Source organism: Sturnira hondurensis, unplaced genomic scaffold (genome assembly GCF_014824575.4).
Source record: "Sturnira hondurensis isolate 20B ecotype Veracruz unplaced genomic scaffold, ASM1482457v3 Scaffold0004136, whole genome shotgun sequence".
NCBI classification, from domain to species: domain Eukaryota; kingdom Metazoa; phylum Chordata; class Mammalia; order Chiroptera; family Phyllostomidae; genus Sturnira; species Sturnira hondurensis.
The window spans coordinates 55974338-55992645 of record NW_028076767.1 but is presented as its reverse complement, the minus strand read 5'-3'; the positions used below and the strand labels follow the sequence as shown (position 1 = coordinate 55992645).

General features: G+C 36.9%; 1 protein-coding gene across 2 annotated transcripts in view; it reads right to left on the bottom strand.

Moving 5' to 3' along the window:
* Positions 1-687: 687 nt before the first annotated feature.
* The window catches only part of ACVR1C (activin A receptor type 1C), a 71943-nt gene continuing 54322 nt past the window's right edge, over positions 688-18308 (bottom strand). Inside the window, exons 3-9 of one of the 2 annotated variants that reach the window (XM_037044672.1) lie at positions 17872-18111; positions 13148-13378; positions 9609-9776; positions 8125-8281; positions 6092-6216; positions 3551-3726; positions 688-2938 (exon numbers count right to left, since the gene is read on the bottom strand). In XM_037044672.1, coding sequence (XP_036900567.1) covers positions 2813-2938; positions 3551-3726; positions 6092-6216; positions 8125-8281; positions 9609-9776; positions 13148-13378; positions 17872-18111 — 1223 coding nt within the window. In that variant the 3' untranslated portion in view covers positions 688-2812. The remainder of the gene's footprint in view (positions 2939-3550; positions 3727-6091; positions 6217-8124; positions 8282-9608; positions 9777-13147; positions 13379-17871; positions 18112-18308) is intronic. The other variant, XM_037044673.1, reaches the window with a different exon arrangement.

Sequence of the window (18308 nt, the reverse complement as noted above, 5' to 3'; positions counted from 1 at the left end):
CTGAAATTTCACAAACAGCATTTTCCCAGCCTTCATACTATACCAAAGCCAAAATATTTCAAAGCAACAAAGAACAATTTCACTTTGAGTTTAAGAACAACATTTCAAAAAATTCAAGAGAAATAAATATTACACAAAATGACTCCATCAGAAACAAATAATATGAAGTTTTACAACATAGGTATATATATATATACAGTCAATTTGCCTTAACACTCTAAATTCACCCTATTTTTGTGGAAATTTTCTGCTTCTAATGCTGAGAGTTTAAAAAAATTAGAACTTCTAACTTTTTCTAATCATTTATGAGAATCTACCCTTTTTCTTTAAAAAAATATACTTGGTAATTGAAACATAAAGATATTCAGTTAGGAATTATAATAAGCCAACACAAAAACAAGAAAAATATCTCAGAAATGTACAGATTTCTCTAGAGTGAAAGTTGAACCAATAAAGATATGGAATTATATTTGGACACACCCAAATAAATTATAAACATAATGACAAGGCAAATGAAGATGTTAGAACATTCTCACCCAACATGTAAATAAAAAGGAAATATTATTCTTGTTTATTTGAAACTATAATACAACCATAATAAATAGATAATTTCATTCTCATATATGCAAAAACAATCTATAAGAAATAAAGGTAGTAAAATCATTCTCTTTATATAACATTTTTTAAAAAGCATTCACATATGCAATTTTAAAAACTGATTACATGATTTAAATTTTTTGGAATAGCTAAATAAAGGTACTTCTCAATGTGTTGCAATTTGAAAATAACTTGTCATACGGAACTCAAAACATCCTATATTCTATTACACTTATTAGTCAATTTACTTTCTTTCCCCACAAACACCTGCATCCCTGTTCTCATTTCCAAATTAGACTTTAAAATCTCTGAAAGCATAACCTATCTATATCTTTTAACTTTCCTGTTGGGCCTCATACTGTGGCAAGTAAGATATGGGATGCTCCACATTAATTAAAGAGTGAATAATTGCATGAATGAGAATGAAAGTATATACAAACCACAGCTATCAGATGCCTTTGACATCTTACCCAAGTCAAATGAAGATGGAAGTTCAGTAACATATTTGCAGAGAGGAAGAAATTATAAGCACTACTGGTCTGTGCGTATCCCTCAGAACCCTGTTACCCAAGTTGTGCTTTGCAGAACACTAAAATGTGGGATAGTAAAAGGTTTCCTCTCCTTTTAATAAAAGGGTTCCATGGTCAAATAATTTGGTAAATTCAGTCTAGAAAAATCCAAGTAACATTTCTTTACTCCTCAAAGTGCACAACACACTAATAGGCAGTATCATCTCCTAAAAATCTATTGAAAAGTTCTTTTGGTCTTCAATCATCTCAGTAGTAGTGTGTTCTATGGAAAGGAGTTTAGAAAACAGTATTTTAGAATATTAAAAGATACCATGTGAAACTCCTTCACCAAAGCACAATTATAGTTTTGTAGGAAATATTTAATGTTCCATGTATTATTCAGAGTTCATCACTTCTGTCTCCACAGGAAGTAGAATAAACACTATATTATCATGAGCCTTGTGCAACCACTCACTCATTTTGAAAGGGTGGAAAAATAGATATTTACAGTTACTGATGCTCTCTGTAGAACTTAGTTGTTTTACTTCATTTAAGATTTTTAAAATTTTTTTCTCAAAATATCTCCTCTTCCTTTTCTGTTTTTTTTTTCCCCTTCTGAGTGTGTATATAAAAGTAATAGGCATCTGAAAGACATCTTCTGGCAATGGATCTTTAAGTTTGATTAATCCCTGGAAGTTTTTAGAAAACATTATTCCTTATCTAACAAATAGGGTGACTATGAACTTTCTATGAAGAAAACATCAATGGATATTGTCCTAAGAATTCATGCAGGTCCATTATGATTCTGAAAAATAACTCAATTTGTCTTCTGTTTTACTAAACCACACATATCATCATGAACAATGTTGCTCTGGCACAGAGAGAAAAGTACTGTTGGAACTAAAAGGACAGGAGGAGGCCAGCTAACTCTACAGTGTGGGCTACCACAAGATTTAGACCACTGTACCACTAGCACTGTGACTTCGTTCGACACATGACTCCACGTCTCAGAATGTCAGGCATCTCATTTGTAAATGAGAGAGTGGAGCAACTTCAGTGGCTCCCAAACTGTGTGCTTCAGGGGCTACCCTGTGATGGATTATAAAGAGTAAGGGAAGGTAGGGGTGGGGGGACTGAGGAAGTGGCACCCTGACTTCACTTCCATCCTCCAACTAAGCAGATCCACTTTTCCATGTTTTATATATTAAAACATGGGACAATCTTTATTTTTTTTAAAGATCCTGCTTAATTTTAAAAAATAGAGGATACCATAGATTGCGTGATGGAAAGTTTTGGTTAGACAGAAAATACTCTAATTCACATCTTTAATGAATATGTTTTCACCTCGCTTTTCTCAACACATTCCTCCATTCATTCATACACTCCCAATTCAAGTAAAATAAAACCTAAATGACATGTATTATTTTTATAGCTTATTTTACATTTTACAATAGCTTTCTTATTAAATAGATGAGTTGATGTGTTGCTTTTAAAAAATATATTAAAGACAATATGAAGATTGGATGGAGTCAACTCCTGCTTGATCTTAGAGTTATTTTTCCATGCTTCCTTTGAGCACTTAAATACTGAACTGCATTATATTTGAGGTAGACAACAACAACAAAAGAGGGGCAAAAACATTCACATAAAGAGGGAAAATGAGAAAGAAAGCTGGAAGAGATTTCCTTTTAACACGGCTATCATCATTAGGCTTTGCAGTCTTCTTTGACACAAAGTTGAGAAATAGTCTTCTTTATACGAAGGGCCGTTAGGCGGGCTGCCCCATTGGCATACCAACACTCCCGCATTATTCTCCCCATGACTCGGAGTGCCTTTAAGAGAGAAAAACACCAAAGACTTTACCCACACAGAACACACTACCAGAGGAGCAAAACCACACACCCAGGAATTGATGGTAAGCTCTGATGAACAAATAGTAAATTTAAAACAATATGAGGAGGTTAGGAGATTTACACAATGGAATACTATTCAGCCATAAAAAAGAATAAGATTTTTACCCTTTGCAACAAAATGGATGGATCCAGCTTCTCTCTTGTTTTGACCTAACTACCTAAAAACTGTGTGTTGAAATAACAACCCAAGGCCAGAGTTTCCTGGATTACTGAATCACACATGGAGCACAGACGTTATTGAAAGTTGCCTAACCTATAGGGGACTTTGAATAGCAAGAAATAAAGTCTTGTTGTGTAAAATCACTGGGATGTCAGGGTTTGTAAATGCCCCATAACTTTCATATATATATAATGGAAATATATATTTATATAGAGAATACATATTATTCCCTTTAACCATATTTTATACTTTAAATTTTAACCATATATAGAGTTAAAGGGAATAAAATCAAAGATATACCTACATATATGAAATGAACTGGACACCTGGATTAAAGGAAGAGAACTCTGACAATCCTCCCTGAAACCTACCTCAAACTTGTAATAGGAAAAATATGCAGAAGAACTTAGCCTTACTTCACAGCTTTGCCACTGGTTTGGGATACTTGGTCGAAACTTCTGGTCGCAAACAACCTTCCTCATTTCCTCTATTGAGGGATCTGAAGGCACCATGTCATAATAAGGCAACTGGTACTCCTCAACAATTCCTATAAGAAATTTGCACAATAAGTCTCCCAATGTGAATAATACACAAAAATGCTTGTTTTAAAATAATGCCAATTAAGTCTTCTAGGCACAAGCGTCACCACAGAAAACCAGAAAGTCAGGGTTATTAAAATTATGTTATCACTATGAAACTAAATATATAAGTTTAAAGCACTCAGTTGAATAGTTATCATGTAAGTTTATAAAATTTTATATTATAAAAGTTTATGTGATTTTATACATAATTCATACAAAATTATATGTAGTTATTTTATACAATGATAGTTTAATATAATTATATGCTGCATATCATATACAATTTATACGTAAATATATGTAAATATATAATTTAATAATTATATAAAATGTAATTTACATTATGAAAATTATGTAAATTTTTATTTTGATTCTATTATGTAATTCAAATGTAACACCTAATTGTGAAATTTATAGCATGGCTTTATTGCTTTATGAATAAAGTATATTTCTCCATTAAATAACTTTTCCAAAATAAAATAGCTTTCTCTTTTTGAAAATTGTTAGGCAATCCTTTAAAAACTAAATGTCTTACATTTGGATTTTAGAATTTCTATACCGGAGACTGTTTCCAAGAAGCAACCAAAGTATATGAAGATGGATGTCTCATCATGAAGGTTAATATTTAGAGTCTCAAATACAAAGACTAAACCTCAGTTACCAGAATAGTACTTGAATTCAAGAATTTCCTCATAAGACCATTTGAATTACCTACAGTCTTTTTAATTGAAAATATTTAAGACGGTAGCATAATATTTAAAATGAACTTCAAATCATGTTAATTACATTACTATTCTGACAGTTGAAGGAACCTAAGGACAAAAACCAAAAAGCAAATCTAGGCAAATAGCAATTAAATTTTAAAAAACAATGACAGCCTGTTTGAATCTTGCTATTTGCCAAGCATGTCCTAAGCCCTTTAAATGTTTAAACTAATCATTCCCCAAAACCACTGACTAACGAAGGTCCCATATTATCTTCGTTTTACAGGGCAAGGAAACAGAGGCACAAAGAGAGGCACGACTTTGCTGAGGGTCACAGAGCTAGGAAGTGGCTGATCCGGACCTGAATCCCAGGCTCGGGGATCCAAGGGTTCGTGTCCCACACCACTGTATTTGGGTTGCTTCTACAGATAGTTTCATCTTCCAGAATGCTTTATTATCTCATCTATAAACAATGGGGAAAAGTTTGTTTTCTCACTGAAATACAATTTTAACTTGTAAGTTTTCCAATTTTTTTAAAAATGAGATCGATGTAAGGGAAAGTGAGATCAATACAAAATGCAAAAAGTGACAGCATGTTAATAAAGAGAGTTCCTTCATTGAATGTTTGACCAGGAGCATGCTCTGTACTAAAAGCTTTGCATAAATTAATTGAAGTAATCCATTAAATCTTCAAAGCCATTGGAGTCGATTTTATCATTTCTTCATTTTTCAAATGAGCAAAATGATACTGAGTAACTTCCCTAAAGTCAGATGTTCAGGAAGGTGCCTAACCATGTCTGTCTCAAGCCCTAAGTCTGTGTCACTTGAAAGAGGAAATTCTACCAGGGGTGTCCAACCTTTTGGCATCTCTAGACCACATTGGAAGGGGTTGTCTTAGGCCATACATTAAATACACAAATACTGATAAAAACTGAAGAGCAAAAAAATGGTTTTAAGTAAATGCACAATTTTGTGTTGGGCTACATTCATAGCCATCCTGGGCCACATGTGCCTACAGGCCAGAGGTTGGACACCCCTGCTCTACGTCATTTAATGCCAGCATTTACTTTTCTCCGCTGATGGCAACAGTTCCATCAAACTGCATCTGTAGGGCTTCATTCTCTCAAATTCTTCCTCTCATTATTCATCTCTAACCTACTGGGAACAATAGTCAGGAATTTCATCTTTTCTTACCTCCAACCTCCACTTAATCCCCCACACATTACTCATCACAAGAAAGAAAAGAAAAGAAAACCCTGAGAATCAGAAGACTTCTGTTCAAGTCCTGTGGCCTTGACAAGCCATTGAACTTCTATGGATTTCGTTTCTGGCATAAAATAGAAATACAGCTAACTGCATGCAAACTCAAATAAAAGTTTCAAGTGCTTCGCAAAGTGTCATTATGGAAATTAGAATATCAGGAGAACTGTCAACCCCCACCTAAGTGGTAATCATAATATAAAATCTCCATTGTATGCAGGACCGTCCATTTTTACCACTTAAAAGGTATGCTCTTAAATATTAAGAAACAATTCAAAATAGTGCTTAGGAAAAAAAAGATCACATCACATGTTGTATTCAGAATATCAAGGAAAGGCAGACACAAAGAATATGTGCAAATTCTTACCTCCAACTGAACACCTTCGGGCTATTTCCCAGTAAACCAGGCCAACAGAATAGATGTCAGCTCGTTTGAAGGACTCAAAGATATTCACATTCATTGTATCATCAAGCATTTCAGGGGCCATATACCTTTAAAAACATGCACTATTCAGATTCTGTATGAATTTATGGCAATCCAGTAAAACACAATCTTAATAAATCCTGATATAAAATACAAGTTGAGATAGCTTACATTAAACTTCACACAGGGATCTGAACTACAATAATAGAATAAAAATTAAATAACATAGTTATTGAATCAATCATAATTTTAAAATATTTTAAATAGAACTAGGAGTCATCCCCTCATATTAGAGCGTGAATGCCAGGAGCCAAATACTTGGAAAGTAGAAGCTGGAGGGGATTCAGTAAGCAAAACACTCAGCAGGAGAAATGAAACTCAATTTCCACCAGTAGCTTGTTGCCAAGGAAAGCTCCTTGAAGGCAATGAGGATGTTTTATTCACATGGGCCCAGAGCTCCAAGCCAGGGCTCAGCAGCATTCCACAAATATCTGCTCTGAAGGAGCAACTTTATCACATATTGGCTTCGAGCAATATGTACATCTCATATATTGGCTCCCACAAGAGTACACTTTTGTTTTAACAGGACCAAACCAAAGCAATCTACAGTTCATTGGACCTTACTGAGCTTGGCTGTCCCAGGAAGATTTTGAGAACTTTTCAGAATATTCCAGTGAGGACGCAGCATACTCCCAAACTGTTTCTACAAGTTTTAGACCCCCTAAGGGAATCCAGCATCCAAGGCTTCCCTGAGGGTCCCTAATGTGGGGACAGTCAGATAAGGCAAGTCAAAGCTTGCTTTTTATAAGGAAAAGAAAAGAGTTCCCTTCGGGCTGCCCAGTCTGAATGAACTGTCCTGAAGTGTTTCTGGGGTCTTACTAAAGTCTCCAAGGAAGCAAGTGAAGGGACTCGGAGGAACTGGCCTGGATTCTCAAATATGGCTTGGAGGCCAACTATGCCAGCTTAGAAATTCTCTACCCTCAAGGGCCTTTAACAATTCCAGGAAATGTTTTGGTTGTTTCTCATTTCAAGGTCAAGAAACTTGGAATTGTGCCAAAGTGGCACAGAGCCTGAAATACAAATAAAAGGAAATGGAAGCATGTTGGCCCTACGGCCACAGGCTGGCCATAATAAGAAAACACCAGACATCCCACTACAAATGGGCCTGTCCTGACCTGTGTGGTGTACTGGGTTTGTCCCCAACTTTCAGAGAGTGGATTCCCTGAAAGTGGGAACTGCGTCCAAATCTGGACGCAGTACACACCAATCTGGGAGACGTAGGGTAAATATAGCTATAGGTAAATACATAAGTTGTTACATAATATTTTCCAATATCCAGAGAACACAATAGAGCATGTATATATCAATATAGTAGACTAGCAAGGTGAGGGACTCCTAATAATATTTATTATTGTTATGTATACGTTATATACATATACGTATATTTACGTGCTGTATATGGGTATGTACATATATACACATATATGTGCTCTATTGTATTCTCTGAATATATATACATATATTTGTACATAATTAATATTCCCTTACCTCTAGTCCACTATATTGATTCTGTATCTGTTGTTTAGAGCCTGGGCACCTAGAACTAGCCCTGAGTTTCAGGTCATTTATTAGGTACAAAGGCTGTGGAGGATGTACACTGCTGATATTTTTTCCTCCGCTCTGTAGGAAGATGTATTCTCAGAATGTGGCATGCTAAAAACAACACACCACCATCTTAGGCAGCAGTCCTCACCATTGGCCAAATGCTACTTTCTATACGACCAAAGTGTCAACTCTCCTTGCTCTATAACCATTGTGCCACTAATTTCCCAGTGTCCCAGAGAAGACTTTTTGTCTTCTTGGGCCTAATGATTTCCCATTTGGACCTGCTGCCCCCCTCCCTACACACACCCCAGGCACTCACGTTCACAGGGCAGTCACAAGTCATACTGTGCTACCACAGTGAGTTATCTCACCTTTTGGTTCCCACTTTAGGATTCTGAGGTATGTCAATAGTGTTCAGTATTGAATCGTGCTTCACGGCCAATCCTAAGTCTGCTATGGCACAAGTTTCACATTTTTTCACTAAGATATTCTTTGATTTTATATCTCGATGAGCAATGGCAGGTTTACCTGTGACGCATAAGAAAAGCATAGTCACTTTCTTCATTGCCGAAGATGCAATCTCTCCAAAAGGGTTTTGAAGACTTGGCTCAAATGTTACCTAAAAAAGTCTTCTCTGACCACCCTTTTGTTATCCCAGTCATTCTCCATCAGAATGTCCCATTTTGCCTTTTTTATAGCTCTTATCACTATGGAAATTGTCTTTTTTTTTTCATATGCATGTTTAATTATGTGTCTCAGCTAGACTATAAACTGCATAGGGGCAGAGACTGCGTCTTAGTCATCACCACGTCCCCAGTGACTAGATCACTAGGTAACATTTAGTAGCCACTAATATATGTTTGCTGAATGGAGAAAGAATTAGCATTACTATGTCCACATAAAAACAGAAAATATTATCTTATACAACAAGTTTCAAACTTCTACTATCTAGATCAGCTGTTATCGGAGGAGACCCTAAAATCCCCGGGGTCCTTGAGACTGTTCTCCAACTACGTATCTGTGTGAAGTCAGCTTCTCTTCACATACTTCAACCGAAACAACATATTAGAACAGACTGAATGAAGAACAGCTCTGAAAGTCCAAATATTAAAGAGATTCAGGGAAAAAATGCAAAACAAAACCATAATTTTTACCAGACTGGTTTTTTATTACAAAGAAATTATGTACATTTTTAAAAATTGTTAATGTTACTATTTAATTGGTTAAATAATTATTGTTGCTTTAAGTGAATTGGTATTTTTAAGTTCCCAATTTTAGTTCTAATACAATAAATATTAACAGACATAATTCACATATACAAAATCTTTCAGGAATTTTCAATAATTTTTAAGAGATTAAAAGGATCATGAATATGAATTTGAGAACCATTACCCTGACTAGACTAATGACTTTCTAGTGGCAATTCCCTATTAATTTAATAAATAGAAAAGACAATGAGTATCACTTGGCCCTCGAGTACATAATATGTAAATATTTTTCAAGATCACATTACCCTTTCCAATTATTTTAATTATCAAAGGTAAACATTTAAACTATTTGTATTTTCTGAATACAAAGCACTTGCCAACAAGGCAAGATCTCCCAGGTATACATGCTAAATGGCAAAGATGGAGTCACCAGGAAGAGAAATATTATCATGGATGATACACGGAATGACATGGATGCAGATGAGAGTCAGTGATATGACGACAAAATCTTCAGCTTTACAAAGTACCTTCAGTGTTTCTTTATATTTGATCATCATAATGAAGTAAAGTGCAACTAAACACTGAAATACAACTTAGCGTTTCTATCTTGGTATTGAAGGGGAAGAAAATAGAAAGAAAATACGTACCTTGTGTGCCAACGATCTCCATGTGAAGGTGGGCCAGACCACTAGCTATTGAAAGGGCCAGTTTGATCATCCCGGCCACTGTCACTATGTTTCTATTCAAATAGTCATACAAGGAGCCCTGTTCGTGATATTCCAAGACAAGCCAAAGTTGAGTCCAAGTTCCATTATCTATCAGGAAAAGAAATGTGTTGCTATAAATATATGTTGAGAAAGAAGCTAAAGGCTTTTAATAAATGTTGGTATTCAAAGTAAATCTAGATCATTAACAAAGCAAAGTTAATTTCTTCATGGGAAATGCTTACATTTTGAGTCAGTAAAGTGAAAATTCTCAATGAGTTTCTGAAGATGTTGATGTATCACAACCAGTCATATGTACTCACCATAGCTACAAGAAGCAGCAAGGCAGAGATTGTAACTAAGCAACTCTTTCGCATTCCCTCTGTATCAACACTTTGCTGGTAATGGCAACCAGATTATAGGAGAAACTACAGAGATGCATTAAGGCATAGTGTTGTGTTATAAATTACTCTTGAGATTTTAAAAAAGATTGTACCAATAAAAACCTGTAATATAACAAATTTACACAATGTATTCTTACTGTTCTAGGAGCTCTAACATTTCTAAGAGGGTTCATGTTATTCACCTTTCAAATATGAAATTGATGATTTCCCCCAAAAGCTTCTTATTAAAAGCCAAACACAATAACTAGACATTTTCAGATAATTCACTCCATTTAACCAAAAGCTAATTGAGCTTATAAAAGATTTTTAGCAGAAGAGAAATGAGCCTAAAACTTCTCTAGCTCTTAGAGTCCCTGCAGTTATCTTTAGTTTTCAGGATAAAGTGCCTACAATAGACCTGGGCAGTCCTGACCAGTTCTGATGCTCAGAGAAATGAAACTGTAAGGAATATTTGCGACGGAATTGTTATGCAGTGTTTTATGTACAAGAGCTCCTCATTGTCCAAACCTTTAATTTCCAAATCCAGTGGCGATAGAATTTCCTAGTAATGAAAAAATCAACACAGCATGGTAGAGTTCACTAATACACTGACCTCATATAAAACTAAACCCTTACTCACACCTCTCTCCCAGCCTAACACCAGTGGCTATCTTTGCCTTCACACATCAATGTCTTTGTCAGACAGTTGACTAAAAAGTGAAACTGTAAGTGTTACAAAAGGTACAAAAATGCGTGATGATGAAAGTGATAGAGACATTTGGAATTAAGCACAACGCCACTGACAAGTAAGCCATGGACAGAGGCAGACCAGTAACTGAAGAAGAGAAAATCAAGAATGATCTTTCTTGTGCATATTATTTTATAATCCAATAAACATTATGATTAAATTATTCCATCCAGAATTATCCATATTACTACAGGTATTACTGCCTTAACCACATTGCTAATTAATCTAACCCAGGCGTGTCAAATTCATTTTCACCAGGGGCCACATCAGCCTCACAGTTGCCTTCAAAGGGCCAAATGTAATTTTGACTCCTTAACTGTTAAGGAGTAGTTACACTTATGCAGTCCTAAAATTATTTTTGCCCTTTGAAAGCAACTGTGAGGCCTATGTGACCCCCAGTTAAAATGAGTTTGACACCCCTGAAACCAGTAGGTAGTTTAGTAAACATTAGGAAGGAAAAGAAGTTCTTAACAGCTTAATAAGAAATGTTTCATTTTCAACAGGCTGTATATATTTTGGAAGAATTTGAAAAGAATCTTTTTTTAAGCTCATCTTTTCTTTACTGTTTCTCTCTGGCAAATCAGATAAGACAAATTATCAGCCAATGAAATCACAGACAAAATGTACAATAAACTAGGCTTCTCTTTTGCTGCCTAATTAATAATGAATATTTTCATGATCCTGATTATATTAGATAAAAATAATCATAGATTTTTAATTTTTATAGGTATTGGTGAATACTGGATATCCAGAGATGGTTCGTTTTTTAGATAAAGGCCATGAGCTCTACCTCCCAAAGTTCTTCATGCATTACTGACTCAAATTTTTAAAAAATTGACTGACTGGAGATTTGCTCACCCCTGTTCCCTGTGTTCCTGTAAAGAAACTATCTCACAGTTAAATGAGTAAAAGCTATGCACAAAGAGAAACGAGAGCATGAGTAATCCACAAAGTTTATACCTAGTCCCTGATTATTCAGGTCTTTTATGAATATTATGTAAATACCAGAAAGTTGACTGTTAGTTATCTTTAGTTAACAAAACAGAAAGTTTCTGTTTTGTTCCACAAAACTCAAAAAGTTAAACCGTTTGGAGCTGTTAATATTAAATCTCAAGATATAAATCATACCCAGAGTACATTAATAGAAAATTTCACTAAAATTGTCTGGCTTGCTACCATTCCCATAATGTTCACAGAAAGCTTGAGACCTGGAGTTTAAGCCTGCTGTACATATGAAAAAGTATAGTCCTAGCAAAGGCTAGGACTATTCAGCTAGCATTCAGTGATATATTTGTATCAATTATCAAACTACTGAAATATTTCTGTCTTGATTAGTTATGAGTTGCTATTGAAAACTCACAGTGATTCAAGGTTCTTAGGGTATAATCCCAGCAGTGGAACTGCCAGGTCAAAAGGCAGCTCCAGCTTTAGTTTTCTGAGAAACTTCCATACTTTTTTCCACAGTGGCTGCACCAGTCTGCATTCCCACTAGGGTTCCCTTTTCTCCACAACCTTGTCAGCACTTTGCTGATTTGGTTAGGATGGCCATTCTGACCAGTATGAAGTGGTATTGCACTGTGGTTTTAATTTATATCCCTCTGATGGCTAGTGATGCTGAGCATCCTTTCATATGTCTCTGGGCCCTTTGTACGTCCTCCTTGGAGAAGTGTCTGTTCAGGTCCTTTGCCCATTTTTTAACCGGATTGTTTGTCTTCCTGGTGTGGAGTTTTGTGAGTTCTTTATGTATTTTGGAGATCAAACCCTTTCCTGAGGTATCATTGGCAAAAAAGGACACATGGACAAAACAAAAAGTGGGTAAGATCAAGGGCGGGAAGTGGGAATGGCCGGGGTGGGGGAATGGTGGGGGAAAATGGAGACAACTGTACTTGAACAACAGTAAAAATAATGTACAAAAAGAGAGAGAAAAAGCTCCCAGTGTCATCCCTTTGACCCGGACACCAAAAGCAACCCCCTTGATCCAACACACTCCCCCCAAGATGCCTCCAGATGTCTTTATGACCAAGCAACTAAAGGGATGAAGCCCGGTATGGCAAATTTCTCCCAGGATTCTGTTTCAGTTGAAGCTTCTGATCTGATTGGGTGCTTCACCAATCAGTCATCAGGTATTTCAAATATCAACCTGGCTACAGTGACCTCAGGATCTCCTATCACAGGTTTGCTCTGCTTTATTGTATGGTTATGCACATTTATCTGTCGAGAAGAGGGAAGGAGTTTTCTTCCCTCAATAATCAGACTTTTATGTAGACATTACCAAAACAAAAAGATGATTTACTCTCATCTGATAACAGAAATAACATTTTATTTGTTCAAACCAATGAGATTGAAAATACCTTTGTTGTCAGCAGCAATGAAACCAAGGATGTTTTCGTGTCTCAGCATCACCGTCTGATAAATTTCTGCCTCTCGAAACCAAGATCTTTCATCTCTGGAGGAGAATATTTTCACAGCCACATCTTCCCCACACCATCTTCCATGCCAGACCTCACCAAATCTACCTTTTCCTACTATTTCCTGAAGCACAATAGTCCTGGCAATGGTTCTTTGAACCAGCAGAGGTAAACCTAACCAAAGAAAAGACGGAATTGGTGATTAGGAACAAAAAGTGCCAGAAAACAACTGTCGGGATGACCCTTCCTTTCACATAAAAAAGTGACATTTTAAACACTTTAATAATTTCACTAAACTTTAAGAAATAAGAACCCTTATACCAAACTTTGAATATCAAAGCATACTGAAAAAATATTCCAAAGTCTTAATACGAATGTCTCTTCTCATATCACAAATAAAATTTTCTTGAACATAACCGGCTGCTACAGATATCTGATTTTAAAAATTGCCACAGATATCCCTGATTTGTGTCCTAAAGCCAGTCAGGTGACTAAGTATACAAAAGTATTAAAAAATGCTGTTAGCCTTTAAAATAAAATATATGGTTCCTAGCACAACTGGAAACTCAGATGAATTCTTTGAGCTTTTTTTGTAAACACCAAATTAAAATTGGAAAGTAATCAAATTCAACATGCAAGTGAGATAACCATGTTATACTGAAAGCAAGGTATCAACATAGAAAATATCAAATGGATATTTTCTGTGGAATAAAAAAATTCAAAGAGTGCATGTAAAATATTAGATTCTTTTGAATCAATAACCTCTATAATTCTATCCTAAAGATTTGATACAAATGCAAACCAAGTTATGTCAAAATATTTAATACATTATTATTTATAGAAAAGATAAGGAAAAGTGTCTGACAATAGAAAATTGTTAAATATAGTGTAGAGATTAAGAGCACAAATAAGACCCCAGGTTCAAATTTCAGCTTGTCATTGGTGACTAACCATGGGCAAGTTTTTGAACTTCTCAGAGCTTTCACCTCCTTGTCTGGAAAACAGGAGGCAATAACATTACCTGTCTCACAGGGACACTGTGAGAATTAACAAGCATGTTAAGTACATAGCACAGTACCTACCAGATCACATACTCAGTAATGATTAGTCCTTAATATTACATCATAGGTCAAATAATTTAAGGCCAATAATAATGACGCTTCTTATGAGGAGGCATTTCTTAATGATATGGGAAAATACTTTTGCTGTGTTATATAAAAATAGCACAATAAATTGTACCCACCTAAATAAGTGTACCTAGTGGCTATTAAACACATGCATAGGAAAAGGACTGAGAAGGAAATACACTGAATGCTATTTCTATATAGTGGAATTGAGGTAAATTGTGATAAGCTTCTTTCTAACTTTTTCATTTCTACAGTGGGTATTTATGGGTCACAATTAGAGGAAAATAGTTAAGGAGGTTCCAGTATAATATATTCTGGAAAGTCATGTTTAGTTGTTGGCACTGCCCTCGATAGCTCGGAAACAGAGCAAGACTGTGTGAGCTCCTACAGAACTCGCCCCTGCTCCTGACGTGAGCTGTGGTTTACTCACACGTTCTCATCATCGTGAGAAGCATCCACCATGACTAAAGAAGCACAGACCACAGGTTGGCCATTATGAGTCTCAACAATTAGTCACAAGGCCCCACAGCCAGAAAGCATCTGGTTCAAATTTATCATTTTAGGGAGGAGAAAATTGGGGGCTTGCAGTCATCGTGGACTGGCCCAGGAATAAACTGCTAGTGGGAGGCAGACTCACAACTAAAACAGTGATTTTAGTCCAAACTCTTGCTCCCTCACCATTTAATGGATATGATGCATTGCTCCCCTGTTGGGAAGATTTCTAGCAGCAAACTGTATGCACTATCTTTGCAGGCTACAGTCAATTTTACCACTTGGCCACATACAATAAAAGTTGTGCTAACAATCATTAGGACAAACCACAACTCCAATCTCTCTCCTCCTTTCCCCAGCTTGCGCACACACACACACACACACACACACACGCATCACCAACAGTAACCATGACCAACCACAAAGCAACAATATTTGGCTGGAGAACTAGAGAAGCCAATGTTTGCAAACTGCAAATTGATCAAGCACATGATCAATGCCATGGACCAGGGACAAAGAAAAACATTACCTAAGATACTCAGCATAGCAAGTAAGGTGAAACAGTAAAACTCAATGAAAGTTGTCTCAGTATCTCTCAAAGTAACCACCTAAAATAATCGAATTCTTATGTCACACATTTAGAGACTTCATCTGAAGATTCACAAACATTGCTTTTCCTCATGGGTTCATTTTATAATCTCATAGGGGCTGCAAGAGCTGATGCCTGTCTGATGGAAAGGCATCTTTCACAATGCCATCACCCATCAGAAGGGTTATACCAGGAGAGAAAATGTGATATGTGATATGTTATATCCAGTCTCTTCGCAGCCACCTGAGACACAAGCCACGCTCAAAGACAGCCCGGGAAAACACCCGTCCATTTTCTTCTTTTGCAGGCATTCCATGTCTTTGAAATTTGTCCCTGACCAGGTCAAGGATACGCTTCACAATTTTTGTTTCTCGACATTCGACAGAGTTGCTTCTCGGTTAAGGTCACTGGCCAATTAAGAGAAGCAGAGGGAAGCCAAACTGCCCGATCCCCTCCCTAGGGGGGAGCATTTGTGACAGAAGCCTGAGTGCAGATGGAGCCATCTCTGGTTATCAGAGGCAGTGCTGCTATCACTGAGTCTAAGACAAGGTCACTGCCAAGCATATGCAGCTGACTTAGGGGAAAAGTGCCTAAAACTCTCTCAGATTTCTCATTAAAAAAAGTCATGCATGCATTGGTACATTTACAGCTTTCTTTTTAGGAGAGGTCTTAGAATAATTGAAAGAAGAGAGTCCAGTAGCCAGTAAATCCAGAGTTGGATTTAAAGATGCACAAAAACAGGAAAAAGTTAACGTTGATTTTTTATTTTATGCCCTGGCTCATGATTACTTTCTTAAACTAAATATACAGTCTCCTGTTATAAAATCTCTTATTACACGTACTTGAAAGAAAAATCCTTGGTCATATTAAATGTATTCAAAGAGTTGCTCCAAAATGCACATTTTAGCCTAACATTTCAGATGAACTGAAATGCCTTGGTGGCAATTAAGTAGCTGGTTACTTAATTACTTGAACCTCAAAAAGAAATTATTTCAGGTTTCAAGGAACTTGGCACAAATCAGAGCTCTCTGCACACATCTTCTGTGCCTGGAATGTTGCCAGTGCTCCAAAAATTAGGGCACAGTGGGCTTTAAAATGTAATACTCAAGGAAGGGGAGGGTACTGAATCTGAACAAGTTTGACTTTTAAAGAAATAATGCCATCTTTCTATTCAATAATTTAATTTTGACTTTAGTTTTATGAACTTTGCAATTTGGAGACATTTTTCCAATACTCCTTTGTTGAAGATACACCGCCAAATAGAGTCGGTAAGAGTATAAACAGTGAGATCTGGGTTAGAGAGAGGGCAGGCAACCTTGCCCCCAGAAGCAGCAAACTAGCTGGGCTCTCTGGGTGACATGATTGGGCCTCTCTTTTCTGGTTTCCTTGGTGAGTCCACAGCTGCATCATGTTACATATGAATGCTCATAGAGATGCTAATAATGGCCCTCTCTTGTCTGCTCCTGTCAATTGTGCCTGCCTAGATGTTCCTACAGTCCATGGAGAGCTCCTTAAAATCTGTTCCGGGATAATCGCCCTTAGTGATCCTTCAATAGCAAGGGGGGATGCAAGGGTGTCTGAAGTGGCTCACCTAGGCTCACCCTAATTCATATTTCTGCAACACCACGTGCTGACAGGATTTCTGGAAGTATACCTGAGAGCAAGGAACCTGCTGCCATTTTAGGGAGTTTTTTATTGCAGGGGGAACTCTACTTCATCACCAGAAACCCCAAAAGCCCTCAGATGCTTTGTGCTACGAGAAAGGCTCATTTAGAGGCCACAACATGGCCTGGTTCTGGAGCTGCTTCACCAGGGGTTCTTGAGCTCCATTAAAGAGGAAGAGAATTATAGCACAACCTTAGCAGCAAAAGCCAGTCCAGGAATGCCAGGCTGTTCCCCACCATCTTTTGTTTCTGGGGTTTCTGTTTCTATGCTTTAAGAACATATTCTTGACTTTGATTTCAGGCCAGCCCCCTGGTAACTCCACCCACACATCCCAAAGGTGTCTACAGATTGTGAAGACCTTCATAACCACAAGCAAAGGTGCTCTTTGCATAACTGAGTTCTCTTCCCCAGCCAACTCTTTAATACAGTAACTCCTTCGTGCCCATAAAACAGTATCAGAAGAGCAACAATAATTATTGCTAATCATAACGGAGGAGAGGAGAGAGCAGAGAAACTCTTTCTTGCTTTAGAAATAAATTCTGAAGGAGTGTCCGAATGAGAATCTGAATACCTAACAGCACAAAAGCCAATAGAAACAACTTAATTCTTTAGGCCATGATGGTTTTCTCTCTTCAACAAATCCTACAGCAAGCTTCTATGCCAGAACTCACCTTGTAGCACAAGCATTTTAAATGATGGAACTCGTAATACTGGGCTCTTTCTGTTTAAAAAATTCTTTTTATTTATTTTGAAATAAGAACTTCCTTACTGGAAAATGAACCACAGGCACATACCAGATCCAGATCCAGAGGCGGTCACGTCATAAATCAGATCTTTCAGAGTTTTCCCAGCATTTACCAGATTGCATTCAGAAAGGGCCTCCTCCACATTCTGTCTCTTTTTCTTCCGGCGTGTGCACTGTCGGCCTTGGCATGCCCAAATGGTCAGCACTGCAGCCACAGACAGGAGGCAAACTGGCACAGTAATGACAACGGTCAGCTCCATGGGTCCGAGTTTTGGGGCACTGGGTGATGCTGCAGTAGAAAAAAAAAGAACATGACTATAAATCAATGCATGAAAAACATTTTAGATATTGGAGATGCAGTCACCAAAATTTCACATCTGCAATGTGCAGTAAACAGTGTTCACTTATGTTAGTTGGCAAAGACTCTGTGTAAGACGGAGAGAGGGAGCCAAGGTTATGCCACAGCTAGGAAAGGGTTTGCCAGGT